The following is a 14,047-nucleotide window of genomic DNA, read 5'->3' as shown; positions in this document are numbered from 1 at the left end:
GCAGCTCTTTTTGACCATCACTATGGCGGCGTGAAAACGGTGACGTCACGCGCACGAGCTCTAAATCTCCTTGAACATAGACCATGACCTGGGTATAGCCAAGCTTTGGACCGTTATGTTCCCTCCAAATGAACACGTCGGACATCGGAGGAGAAGGCAGATGGCAAATCCAGACGCCGCAACGATGGGACAAAATAACAAACACGATGTTCCGCTATTGTAGCAGCCGCCCGCTGGTTCGTTAGGGGAACGCTGAACGTGTGACAATGAAATTTGTTCATTGTTGGTCAACGGCGGTTGTCTTTGGATAAAAGATTTTAAAGAATTCCTCTGATATTAGGTTGATCGAAGATGAAATTATAAACTTTTTCAGTCCTACTCCCCCTCAAGTAAGAAAATATTATATACCATATTTCGGCGGCTTGTCTTGCATTTCAACGCCACGCACGGGCATCGCAGCCACGGGTTCGCCATTAACGCGTCGGATCGAGGAGACGGATCCGGCTCGCCTGATCAATGGGGAGGTCGAGGAGCGGTCGCCGGATGAACTGAAAAAGGGAGCAGGTCGGTCTCAAGGAGGGGCGGTGGGGGGTAGGGGGGGGGGGTCGAAGAAGTAGGATGTGACCTTTTCATAGTCGCTGCCCTGATAGTTTGTGGCAGTCGGGTCGGGGCGCGGCCGTGAACTTCGCACGCAATGTTGCGCCTCGTCAACCGGAAGACTGGCTGGTGAAAGTCCTGCACTGCTTCTCCGCAAGTATTACGTGGACATTGTTGTATTTTTCATGCGGGGGCTCATAAAATATTGATTTTTGTTTTTTGTTCAACTTTCTATTGATCCCTTAGAGTGGATGTATTCCGCAGCCCGAAGTGTGGAATTCTGATTTCGTGGCTGTGGCCGTTTGTTTTTCTATTCACATTTGAAGCGTCGCATATCTAATATTGCTGCGTTTGCACATCGATGGGAAAACAAATGGAACAACCCGCATCGGCCGACGGCCAAATTAAATAACTCCACAGTGGGCAGTGACTATACAGAAGTTTAAAAATAACAATAATTTATATAACAATTAGTTGACTTGGGCTGACTCTTGCCCCTCATGGATTTAAAAGATGGTAAAATGTGTATTACTCTATGAGGTGCTCTCCAAAATTATTTATCTTATTTAATGGCGGACATACTTTTAACTCTGTTTGAAGAGATGAACATGGCACATTCAAGCATTGTGAAATTGTACCCAAGGATGAACGAGACTTCTTTTTCTGATTTCCTGGCCAATTTCTTTTTAGTTTCCCACGGTTATCCCATGGATTTGTCATGTGATTTTTATATTGTACCATGACACAAATGGCAACAATGTAACAATTACCAATAAATTCCTCTAAATGATTTCTCAAAACCCGGAGACTGTTGAAACATGGGGAAGAAAAATTTGTAAAGCGGTACTTCATCAGCATCACTTTGGGGATTTCGGGTTACGGGGTCTGATGAATTGAACGAGACAACTAGGAGAACGGCGAGTCAAGAGGCAACGGAATGATAGCGGACGGGTACGCAGCAGAACCAGGACGCGATGAGTGATAAGTTGGATCCAGTCAGGAACAGAAGGAGGCTAATCTGGGCCCGGAATCATCAGCGCCTGTGCCGCCTGCTTTGTATTCCTGCCAGAGCATCTGGGGAATGAAAATCAGACTAAGGGGTAGAACGTAGGAGGGAACCATCGGGAGGGGAGTGGGAGGGGGTGGGGGGGGAGGAAAACTATTACCGCTCCTGCCAGCGCCTCGCTAGCATCGCCAAGCTCATTTCCTTCAAAAGCGCCGCTTGCCTCATCGCTCTTTGTTCTCTTAGCACTCGCGGTTGCCTCGCTCGGTGCGACTTTCTGAGGCCGCGCAAAAGCCGGGGAGTCGCCCTCGACCGGGTGAGGAAAACCGGCGTGACGCAAGGAACGAGTTCAACAAAGAAGAGGAAGGCTACCCCAGTGTTTGACCTTTTTCACTTCATGTAGCTGTGAAAGGGAAGTTCGCAATCTTCAGAAATCGCTTTGTCATATTTGTTAAAACTGTCATTCGGATTTGACACCACCCCGTGATGAATATGATCTGTGAAAAAAAAAAAAAATCGGTCATTTCTTGGCCCATCATGTGCCTCTAATTAGATGTACAAAAAAAAAAATGCAACCAAGGGAAAACAACCAATAGGAGACAGAAAGCGGGACTCACAAGGTGTCAATCATTTGTTGAGCACTCACTATGAGCACACCCCCAAGGTTTCCAAAATGTACACTTAAAAACAATATTTTGTGTTATTGTGACACTCCACGACATATAAGGTGCATTTCTGCGGTAACAAGATAGCAGGTCAGCCGCAGGCTGCATGGGTTTGCCTGCAATGAAATTTCTTATTGTTTTTCCTCAGGCGCGGTGGTTTCTTGTACATTAATTTACATGCATGATGGGGTCACAGTCTGCTCATTTTTCCAATAGATCATATTTATTATGTATTCTCAAGTCATAATGGCTCTTTTGTCACGTCATTATCCAAGCCACTTATCCTTACAAGAGTTGCGGGAAAGCTGCAGCCTATCCCAGCTAGCTTCGGGCGAAAAGCAGACTACACCCCGAACTGGTCGCCAGCCAGTCGCGGGGCAGATATCGACACCGTCACTGTGCGGGAATCGATCCCGCGCTGCCCGCACCAAAGCCAGGCATGTGTACCACTATATTAATGGCTGTTTTGACAAATGTTTAAAAAAAAAAAAAAAAAAAAAAACGTTTTTCATTGCAAACTCCTCTTTAATGCTTCCATTTTATGCATTTCTGTACTTCTTCCACTGGTAGAGAGTAACATAAAGACACCATGACGTAAATATTGACCTGTGACCCAGCAGTAGCCTCCCGTTCAAAGGAAATATTCAGAATTTAACGCGACAATAGGGTGATTGCACTCCTTTTACTAAAATAATCTACACTTTCATATTAGATTGACATAGTGCGATGCCATTATTTTTACATTAGTGCAATTATGTATCGTGTATAATGAGTGTAATAAACGACAACAGCCTGCTTTGCATGGGTTTTTTCCAGCTACTCCGGGTTCCTTCCACATCCCGGTAACATGCATGGTAGGTCAATTGAACATTCTAAATTGCTCCTATCCTAAATTGCTCAATCTGAAATGATACTTTCAGACGTGACAACAAAAAGACAAAAGCTGCAATAGCAATGACCAGTCCTCTAATTCCTGCATTATTTGTCCATTTGTCTCACAGAAAGAGAAAAAGATTTTGGATAAATGCAATATTTAAATTCTTTAATCTTTAACAACCTTCAGGCTACGAGTGACAGTGAGGGACAAATCTCTGCAACAGAAAGCTGAATTTTAGATTTTTAAAGAGTGTGATGCAGTCTGTGGCGCCGTGTGTTCAATCACCATCTTGGATGGGTGTCAAAAAGCTCCTGCAGGCTCCGGCGCGGTGATAACCCGCCAGGACAAGGACGCCACGTGAAGCATAAAAGCGGATGTTACCGCTCATGCAGTTAATATTCATGAACTATTAATGTGTGAATAATTATCAGATCTCATCTGGCAACACCGCGCCCGCAAGGGTCGATCACTAGTTAACGCGCCCCGAAAACACGGAGAGCGGCGGCGTTTTTTTTTTTTCGACGCCTGGCGTGAAACATTGCATCACCGTCAGCCAATCACGGGGGCAGAGCTGGCGGGTCTTTCGTGCGCCAGGAACGGGCAGGCCGGCGACAGCCAGTACTCGACTTTACGAGCACAAAGGCGTCTTCAAAACGGAGCTCAATAAAAAAAAAAAAACAAAAGGTTCACGGTTCACGCGAGGGCGGCCGATTACCGACGCTCGATAAACATCCGAGCCCAAACTGTTTAGGAGACGGAACCGGAAGAACCAGAAGATAACAACGAGGATTTAGGGACGGGTTGTCACCGGGGAAGTGACGGATAACTGCTGAAGATGCAAATGCGCGAGGTTGCTAAACAGTATTTGCAATTAAGACCGCAATAAATGGGGAGTATCGGCAGTAAATCCCATTTTTAGTTGATTTGGTAGGATTGATTACGACATTGGGTACGCATTTCTCGCACAATCTAATAAGATCCCTTTTTAAAAAAAAAATTAATTAAAAAAATACTGCCATTACACAAGAGTCATTCTCAGATTTATGTGGCACTTCCAGGGCGGTATTAATTTCACTACGTGTTTGTTAATGTGGTGGCGTTGAAGCACATTTCATCACCCTGGGAGGTATTTAAAATGATGGCGGTGACTGCTTGGGTTGTTTGTTTACTCAACTGCAGAGGGTATCGTAAGGGTAGTGTTTATCCACAGTTGAAGCCAGACAATTACGTATAATACACTGTGTAAAAACACACATTTAATTTTTTTGTCTCATTGTCTGAAGTCAAATCAGACAGAACTTCTCCGGTTTCAGGTCAGGCAGGATCACCAAAATTATGTAATTTTGTTAAATGCCACAATAACCACAGGGAGAATTTCTCAGAGAATTTGATTTTTTTGTTTCATCCAGGTCTAACGTTTAAATCTATTCCTTTGAACTGCATGATCTGGGTCAAACGTTTTGGGTAACAATCCACAAGCTACTGACAGTACTCTGCAAAAATCCTGGTCCAATTGACCCCTCCGTAGAAATTGCGTCATCCGTGTCGCTGACCAATCAGAGGCCAGAGATCTGCATAAATGTTGGCGTCCGCCATTACCTCTGACAAAGTCGCATGGTCCAGTATAGCTTTTGTTAGCGTTTTATCACATATTTGGGTTCCTTAACAATAGATATGGTTAAGAGGTGTAGTCACAGTCTTTGTAATCGTGACGACAGGGATCCTGATAGGCTAGTTGGTGGAGTTCAATTCGTACCCTTTCCAAAACCGAAGACCCGGTACGAAAAACGTCTTTGATGGATCAAACTTTGTGGAAGACCGCATCATCAACTGAATCCATCTAAAATCAGCCGGAACAGATATGTTTGCACGAAGGTAAGCCCTAGATTTGATTTTCAATCCATGTCTCGTATAAATGAATTAGCAGTTCTTCGCTTGCATAACACTGCTGCGTGTGAACGATTGACACACTTGATCTGTGTTGAGCGATACTTTGCGAGGACCTGACTGCACAAACGTGTCTCTATGTTGGCGGCTAGTGAGCTAAGCTAAACCGGACCAGCGGGTCCTAAAAGCCTTCGACGTGCACCGAGACACCAAGACTGAAGGAACGATGTTTGAGGACACTAAAGTAGTGATTGTCGTACTCGGTCGGGACTTACGTAGGTTCGGCACTAATTCGAGAATAATTATTAAGGGGAGCGCGTGACGTTACACAAAGAAAACGAGAGAAACAACTCGTAAATCAAGCCTCGCCTTCTTCTTTTCCTTCATACGGCGGTTCACAAACGGCTATACTGTCATGATCCTGCCGCTTCAGCACCAGCTGTGCGGGTGTCCGCAGAACGAACTGGCCAATACAGGACCCAGCAGGAAAGACCCGGCGTCGCCGGGACCGACGCAAGGTAAACATTCTGCCGGAGGACCAAGCCTGTCCGATCCGGGTAGGCTCCCTGATGTCCTCTGCTTCCGTGTCTTACGCTCCGCCAGCGAGGTATGAATACGTCCCGAACACGACCCGTCCAGCTCCTCATATTCTTCTGGACTCTGACTTTTCGGAATATGAGGAGGACCGTGATTTGTATGACCGGCTGCCTGAGTACAACTCTGATGACTTTGATTTTGAATCTCTTTGCCCGGCTTTTCATCCCAGTCAGTTTGTTTCACATCCCCGCGTTTCCAGCACCCGAGGGACTTTGCCCTGTAGGTCCAAGTACACCAATCTGTACGAGGGAACCCGCTTGGCCATCTACCCGGGACCTCCGCGTGGCGGCCAGAGGAGACGCCCCGGCCGGGCGCTCCCTTGTGCCTCCCGCTGCGCGGCAACCAAGACACAGTCCTCCCACTCCTCACCGGCAACGGCGAAGCCCGCAGAACCGCAGCTGGTGGCGAAGCTTCCAGCCCAGAGGGAGGAGGAGCCGCCAAATCACGAGGCGTTCTACCGTGAAATGCGGGCGGAGATAGAGCGGCAGAGCGCCGAATTGGCGGCTCTCACGGCCCAGGTCCGGCAAGGATGGGCGAACCAGTCGAGCTACTCTGACGTCGCAACGGCGACGGACTCGCTGCTGATGCAGGTTTCACGTGGCAGTTGGAACTGACCCGCTCCCGAGACACGCCCACGTGTCAGTTTCGACTGACTCTCCGCCTGCTCAGGTTCACGTTGCCGTGGAAACCGACCCGCCCCCTTGCCAAGTGCACGCCGCAGTGGGAACGGACCCGCCACCTCGCCAAGCGCACGTAGCTGTGGAAACCAACCCGCCTCCTTGCCAAGTGCACGTCGCAGTGGGAACGGACTCGCCACCACGCCAAGCGCACGTCGAGGTTTTGGCTGTTCCGAGCAGAGCTTACGCGGGAGTCGGAACTGACCCGCTCTCTAGACACGCCCACGTGTCAGTTTCGACTGACTCTCTGCCGACGCTCGTTCACGTTGCCCTAGAAACGGATTCGCCACCGCGCCACGCCCACGTTGCTGTTTCAGCGGATGCACTGCAAGCTCACGTGGCAGTGGGGACCGACTCGATGCCGCCTCACGTTGCTGTCCAGGAGGTGGCGACGTCTCCACAGCCGTTTCTCGTCCGTGCTCTGGAGTGCCAGTGGCGACCGGCCCGCGGACGCTCCACACTCCTGCTCTGTCGGCGACCGGCCCACGGTCGCTCCCCGTTCCTGCTATGTCGGCGACGGGCACGCCCATACGTTCCCGTCCAGGAGGTGGTGACGGTGACACTGACACTGCCTTCTCACGTTCCTGTCCAGGAGGTGGCGACGGTTCCCCAGCCGCCTCACGTTCCCGCCCAGGAGGAGGTGGAGTTGGTGAGGCTGGCTCCGCCTTCTCACGTCCAGGAGGTGGCGACAGTTCCCCAGCCGCCTCACGCTCCCGTCCAGGAGGAGGTGGAGTTGGTGATGCTGCCTCCGCCTTCTCACGTTCCTGTCCAGGAGGAGGTGGTACTGGTGTCGCCTTCTCACGTTGCTGTCCAGGAGGAGGCGATGGTGTCGCTGCCTTCTCACGTTGCTGTCCAGGAGGAGGCGATGGTGTCGCTGCCTTCTCACGTTGCTGTCCAGGAGGAGGCGATGGTGTCGCCGCCTTCTCACGTTGCTGTCCAGGAGGAGGCGATGGTATCGCCGCCTTCTCACGTTGCTGTCCAGGAGGAGGCGATGGTGTCGCCGCCTTCTCACGTTGCTGTCCAGGAGGAGGGGATGGTGTCGTCGCCTTCTCACGGTGCTGTCCACCAGGAGCTGGGGAGTTCTGTGGAGCCACCCTGGAGCTGGAGAGACTTCGGGATGGTGGCGGTCATGGCTCTGGTCCTTGTCTCCATCATCCTATTCGCTCCAGATGGCTCCCAGCCGCTTCATGACCTGGCCTCGTTGGTGACCAATCCACGGCTGCCTACTGACCAAGCCTCGGTGGCGACCAATCCCTGGTCGTCTTGCAACGACGGCGTGGGAGGTTCTCGTCCGGAGCAGTTGCCTGCCTCGTTCTGGTTCCTGCTTCGCCGTTTGGTTCCTCACAGAGGTCGTCCGCCCGAATCGCCCCTTGGGGACCCTGGTGCTTGGCGTCCGGGTCGTCCTCCTGACTTGTCCACCCTTGTGTTTGGTGGCCACCAGACTGGGGTTCGGGGGGGTGGGGGGGGGGCGTGCCCTCCTCCGGACACCCCTTCCGCCCACCCCTACCTGTGTTAATTATTGTCTGTTTTTTCGTTTAGGCACGTCTGGGAGCCGTGCCTTTGGGGGGGGGGGGTACTGTCATGATCCTGCCGCTTCAGCACGAGCTGTGCGGGTGTCCGCGCAGGTGCGCTGATTGGAAGGTGCACACCTGCGCCTCATGCAGCCTGATTATGCTGTGGATTTATATGACCGCGATGACAACTGGCCGGCGCCAGTTCGTTTGATCTTCATGTCCCGTTCGTGTGCTCCGGTATCCCTGATCGAACCTGTGTGTACCGACCTTCGTCCGTTCTCCGACCAACCTTTTCCTGCATTTGGGTCCTACTCTCGTTCCGATGGGACGTGACATATACAGATACACATCCAGATTCTGCACACAAGTGTGATATGTAACACGAAAATAGGAAACTGTCAATGACGAATTCGTCTATGGGTTATAATATATTGTATTATGTGGCTTCTCTGTCTTCCTCTGACTCCGGAATGATCTCGCGCTAATATCGATGGTTTCTCCGCCGTTGCATGGAAATACCATTGAAATGCCCCTCGCTGAAATACTTGAAGAGATGAACACGGCACATTCAAGCATCTTGATATTGTACCCAAGGATGAGCCAGACTTGTGGAGCTCGACGATACTTTCTCTGATTTCCTGGCCAATTTCTTTTTATTTTTCCCATGGTTTTAAACAAGGAAGCAGAGTGTTTGAGATGTGGCCTTAAATACATCCCCAGGTGTGTCAATAATGAATTCACATGTTGTCAGTTAGCTTCCAAAGCCAAGACCTCATGATCTCGACTTCCCCATGTTCTTTAAAAACATAGTACTTTTTGTATTTGTAAACTTTTGACCTCAAAGAAAATCATATAAAATTCTCTACGAAATTCTCTCTGTCATTATTGTGAAATTGAATAAAATAATATTAAAATATTTAATACAATATATTAAAATAAAAATAAAAAAGGTTAAAAATAAAATGCAAAATTTTGGTGATGTTGACTGACGTGAAACAGGAGAAGTTCTGTGTGATTCGACTTCAGAGAATGAGACAAAAACTGAAACGTGTTTTTGCATAGTGTATGCAAATTTCTGGCTGTATATACTATGTACTATCGATAAGGTCTGGTACACACAATTTTTCTAATATTTAAAGATTCTTTATCAGTTACAAGCCCAATATGCGAGGATATAAAAAAAAAAAAAAAAAAATCAGGCATTTAACACATTCCACCGCCGGTCGAGGAAAAAATATGGGCGCAGGTGCGGCAGAGCGCTAGTGTCAGAATACAAGCTCGAAAACGGTTGGCAACATCAAGAACAGCTTTTGAAAAACTGCTGACAGTGAATGAGTTAAGAACATGATTCGAGTACCTTTGTAAATGATTTTGTTTGGATGATGAGTGAGCAGCCTCCTTGTTTTTCCCGCTCCGAGAATATTCAAAAATGCTTATTCCCACACACATCAGTGTGCATTTCTTTCTTTTTTTTTTTTTTTTTTTGTAACTCGCATCAAAAAGTGTCACTGCGGGATCGGATAGAGAGATTTACAAAGGCGATGAAGGCGAAGGTTAGCGGGATCAGTCATCTGTGGACAATGGCGTCATCGTCGCCGGGTTTAACGCTCCGCTCGGCTTAAGCCATTCCCGCGCCTGAGCCCGCTAGCGTGACGTCTAATGGGCTTACTTGCATTCGCCGTGGCGGCCGCCGGTTAGAAGCGGCGCCTGCTCCGACGGCGTGTTGCGGAAGATTAGTGATGTTACACTAATGGCGGTTAATTGCCACCAGTGGTGACGGTACTTGAAAGTGCAGATGAGCGTTGTAGGATGGTTTTCCCGAAACTAAGTCAATTCTGCCCAGTTTGACTGCTAACGTTTTGGTGCTTTTATTTTAAGCGATAAATTCCATCATTTTAGATTCCTAAATAAACCGCCGTAGCAACACAAACGAGACAAATCTGTTGTGACAGACACGAGGCTTTAGCGTAATAAAGCATGAAATCAAATAAACTGCGGGGTGCAAAAGGTCTAAATACGCTTAAGTCGGCTGTCACCTGAATGTGACCCGAGTAAGCTCCTGAATGACTCCTGAGCAAAGTGTGTTCCCCTCGCCGAGGCGGGATAAAAGATTTCAGGCGCTGTTGAACACTTACGAGCCCCCTAAATGATGACCACATCGCAGCACGCCACGGCGGACGAGACCCTCGGCATCTCCACGCCGTTCGGCCCTTCCTCGGCTTCTTTTAAACTTTCTTTCGGTCCTATCTCATCTCCTCCCCTGGGCCCGCTCCACCGTCTGCCCAACTGACGCCCGAGCGAGGCTGAAGACTTTGAATCCTCACGCAGCACGACAGTTGTTGTTCGCATTAACACCCCCGCACCAACCGTGCTTTTTCCCCCTCCCCTCCGTGTGTCCTTGAAGGCACCCCAGTGAAAGTAGAATGGCCGAGCAAACCGAATTTGGATCAGCACTAAAAGGTCGACCGCCGAGACCATATCGCCCGGTGAAAACTTTGTAAGTCCTCTTTATGGCCATTTGAACTCTAACGCAATGAGTGTGAACTGTCCTGAAAAAAAAAACGTGTACAGACTTCGGAAACACGTTTCAGATCCTACACAAATGTGGCAGAAAAATGAATATGACATTCTTTCCTTGCTGCACAAAATAATTTGTTTGTATTCTCGTTAAGTCATGTGTCAGTTTCATCATATCGACAGTGGTGCCTTGCGTGATACGTTAAATTCGTAACCTTCGCGTGCAAAATCGTCGTTATCCATTGAAATGAATGGAAATGCCATTAATCCATTCCAGCCTTCCCCAAAAAAAACCACAACAACAAATCATTGCAATGTTTGTAAACAATCTACCGGGTACATTGTAACCATGAAAAATAGTAATGCATATTATTGTACTTCATAATGAGCATACGAATAAATATGAAATCAAAGTTTTTGTCATACTACGTCTTGCCTGCCCTCAACTCATCCATATGGCACCAATTTCACAAGGAATAAAGAATAAAGTACACTGTGATTCACTAATTGCCGATCGACATGTGTTGCGGCACGTTTGTGTTTAATCCCTTGCTTCGCCGGAAACACACATGCTGATTAGCATTAGCATCAAGCTAAAGGACTGCGATGCGAAGCGATGCGGTTGTTTCAAATGTGCAAATTGTCATTCTCTTTGGCGGCACGGTGGTTCAGCTGGTAAAGCATTGGGTTCACAATTGACCCCCTGCGTACAGGGCACTTAACCACGCCTCCTGAAGTGACGTCACGTCACGTCACGTGCGCTGACGTAAGACAAACAGTAAAAATGGCAAATACAATACAATACATTCTGAACTGAGACAGACTCGGCTTGCTTCTGATTTCATTCAATCATTCACACGTAGCAATGTTATGCTAGCGGAGAACGTCTCATTCATTTATACGAGACGTGTATTAAAAATCAAATTTCGGGCATATCTTCGTGCAAACACCGTCTGGTTAAGCTTCGGTCGCGAGCCACCACGAAATCCATACGTTTGTGCAGTCCGATCATCGCTAAATATCGCTCAACAAAGAATAAGTGTGTCAATCGTTGACACGCAGCAGTGTTATGCAAGCGAAGAACTTCGAATTCATTTATACGAGACATGTATTGAAAATCAAATATAGGGCATACCTTGGTGCAAACATATGTGTTCCGGTTGATATTAGATGGATTTAGTTGATGATGCGGTCTTCCACAAAGTTTGATCCATCGAAGGCATTTTTCGTACTGGGTCTTCGGTTTTGGAAAGGGTACGAATCCAAGTCCACCAACTCCCCTTTCAGGATACCTGTCCTCACTATTACAAAGTCCGTGACGACACTTCTTAACCATATTTTTTGTTAAATAACCCAAATACGCGATAAAACGCTAACTAAACCTATACTGGACCATGCAATGTTGTCTGAGAAAATGGTGGGAGCAAAAACGAGCTTTGGTTTATGCAGATCTCTGGCCTCTGATTGGTCAGTGACACGGATTGCGCAATATCCACGGAGGGGTCAATTCTAAGGACCCGGCTTTGATCCCGGCACCCCCTTTACATGTTCTCCCCGTGCCTGCGTGAGTTTTCTCCGTGCACTCCGGTTTTCCTCCCACATCCCAAAAACATGCAACATTAATTGGACGCACTAAATTGCCCCAAGGTGTGATTGTGAGTGCGGCTGTTTGTCTCGATGTGCCCTGCGATTGGCTGGCAACCAGTTCAGGGTGTGGGACAGGCTCCGGCACTTCCCGCGACCCTTGCGAGGATAAGCGGTCAAAGAAAATGGATGCATGGATAGTTTGACAGTAAAATTCAACTACAAGTGGGATGAAAAAACTCGAAGCCTCTTTTATTGAAGAACTGTTCAGGCTTTGCCGAAGTGTTGCTTGTTGTGATGTGAGTTGAGTCGAGGTCAACGCCATGCAGCGTTTGTTCTGGGTCTCAAGTCCGTTCTCGCGAGTCAAAGCAAAGACAAAAAAAAAAAAAAAAAAGTCAAGCTAACGACGGCTCAAAAAACAGCTAAGTCATTGAAGCAAAGGTCACTCATATCTCAATGCACCACTGAAGATGAACATTTCTTGTGTACATTGGCTTAATTGTGAGTCAATTATGGTGTAATACTAAAATATTAAACAACCAACCAAATCATTTTCTCGAGCTTAGCACCTCAACGGTCGACGCGGGTGAGCTGGTGCCTCTCCCAGGTGATCTGGGTGGGACGGAGGATACGCGAACGGTTTGCAGTCAGTCGCAGGGTACATAAATACTATATAATGTACACAACCATTCACATTCACACCTTAGGATGATTTAAGCCTTCGAAGAAACTAGCGCGCACGTTTCTTGAACGAGGACGAAAATCCAAAACCGAGAACCACTCAACCGTGAGGCAGACTTCCCGAGCGCTGTACGACTACGGTGGCCTCCATATTAAATAAAATGTGACATACTTATCAACGGGCAGCGGCGATACGCTTGGTGAGGAAATTAAGGAAATTGCCTTTCCCACCGTGTCATCCTCACCACGTTGAAATTCTGTGCTTTCCATAAAAGTTTTTGAAAATTGGTCATGTTGCTGTGCTACAATATACTACAAACTCTACCCTTGGTGGAGGTAACCTATCAGCATCGTCCAATTACGGCTCACTGTGACCTTCAATTAGTGTTGTCGATGGAACACCTAGAGTGAGCGCCTCACTTTGGAAAAAAAAAAAAAAAAAAAAGATAAAATGCAATAAAAAGAATAGAGTATTACCTGGCCATTTATCCGTTAGAAAATACCATCCCCCACATGGCCTCTGGAGATTAAGTCCCTTTACAGTAAAAAGCCAACATCACAGCCAGCAAATATGAGCGTTCCGCTCCGTGTCTTACAAAGAAAAGCTTCCGTATAGAGGTCGCCTTGTCCAGCACGCCAACATACACAAACACACAACACACACACACACACACACACACACACGCACAGAGGAGCACCCCTTGCATCCAGCACCTCTAACCCGAGATGAGCTGCGCCCGTACCACCTGCATCCAGCATCGCTCTCCTCCGGCGCGGCCCGACCGCCCCCGTCTCGCAGCAGGTTGCGCCGCGCAACGCACGCACAAGAATGACGAAAAGGAGACGGTTTGACATGCCTTGAGATGGTGCATTGCCCATGCTGCGTCAAGGAGCGCTGCAGCCGTGACTGTGATCGCGTTCCCCCTTTTTCCTCGTTCCCGCCTCCTCTCTCTCTCTCTCTCTCTCTCTCTCTCTTTTTTTTTTTTTTTTGCTTTTTCTTTTTTTGCAGCACGTAGAGGTCGCTCCTTTGCCTCGCGCCGGGATCCCGCTTCCAAGTCTCTCTACTCCCACTTCCTTTCCCCGCTTTTGTCCCTTCGCCCTCGCTCGGACTCCCTTTCTTTCGGCGAGATGGCCGCGGTCCAGCGGCGGCGCTCCCCAACAGCGGTGTGTGTGTGTGTGTGTGTGTGTGTGTGTGTGTGTGCGCGTGTGGGTGCGTATGGGTGTGTGTATGTATGCGCGCGTGCGTACCGGTGTGTGTGTAAGAGAGAGAGAGAGAACGAGAGAGAGAGAGGGTGGGGGCGTGGTCTTCAGAAGCCTTGTGACAGGGTGCTTTCATATGTGCATACTCTACAGAGTCTCAGCCCACATCTTGAGAAAAGAAGCCCAAATGTTGACCAGTTCACACGTTCCTCTCTCTCACCGGTATTTCCTCTCTTATTAAAGAAACA

General features: G+C 48.3%; 1 protein-coding gene across 5 annotated transcripts in view; it reads right to left on the bottom strand.

The window, feature by feature from the left end:
- Positions 1 to 13,743, bottom strand: part of srcin1a (SRC kinase signaling inhibitor 1a) — a 102,703-nt gene extending 88,960 nt beyond the window's left edge. For 3 of the 5 annotated variants that reach the window (XM_061845413.1, XM_061845414.1, XM_061845419.1), the window contains exon 1: positions 13,457 to 13,743. In XM_061845413.1, coding sequence (XP_061701397.1) covers positions 13,457 to 13,478 — 22 coding nt within the window. In that variant the 5' untranslated portion in view covers positions 13,479 to 13,743. Of the gene's footprint in view, positions 1 to 9,952; positions 10,031 to 13,076; positions 13,322 to 13,456 lie in introns of those variants that run through there. The other 2 variants (XM_061845415.1, XM_061845416.1) reach the window with 2 other exon arrangements.
- Between the last annotated feature and the right edge of the window lie 304 nt (positions 13,744 to 14,047).

This window comes from Syngnathoides biaculeatus, chromosome 16, assembly GCF_019802595.1.
Source record: "Syngnathoides biaculeatus isolate LvHL_M chromosome 16, ASM1980259v1, whole genome shotgun sequence".
NCBI lineage: Eukaryota > Metazoa > Chordata > Actinopteri > Syngnathiformes > Syngnathidae > Syngnathoides > Syngnathoides biaculeatus.
Note: the sequence above shows the minus strand (reverse complement) of the source record. Positions and strands in the feature narration are given on the sequence as shown.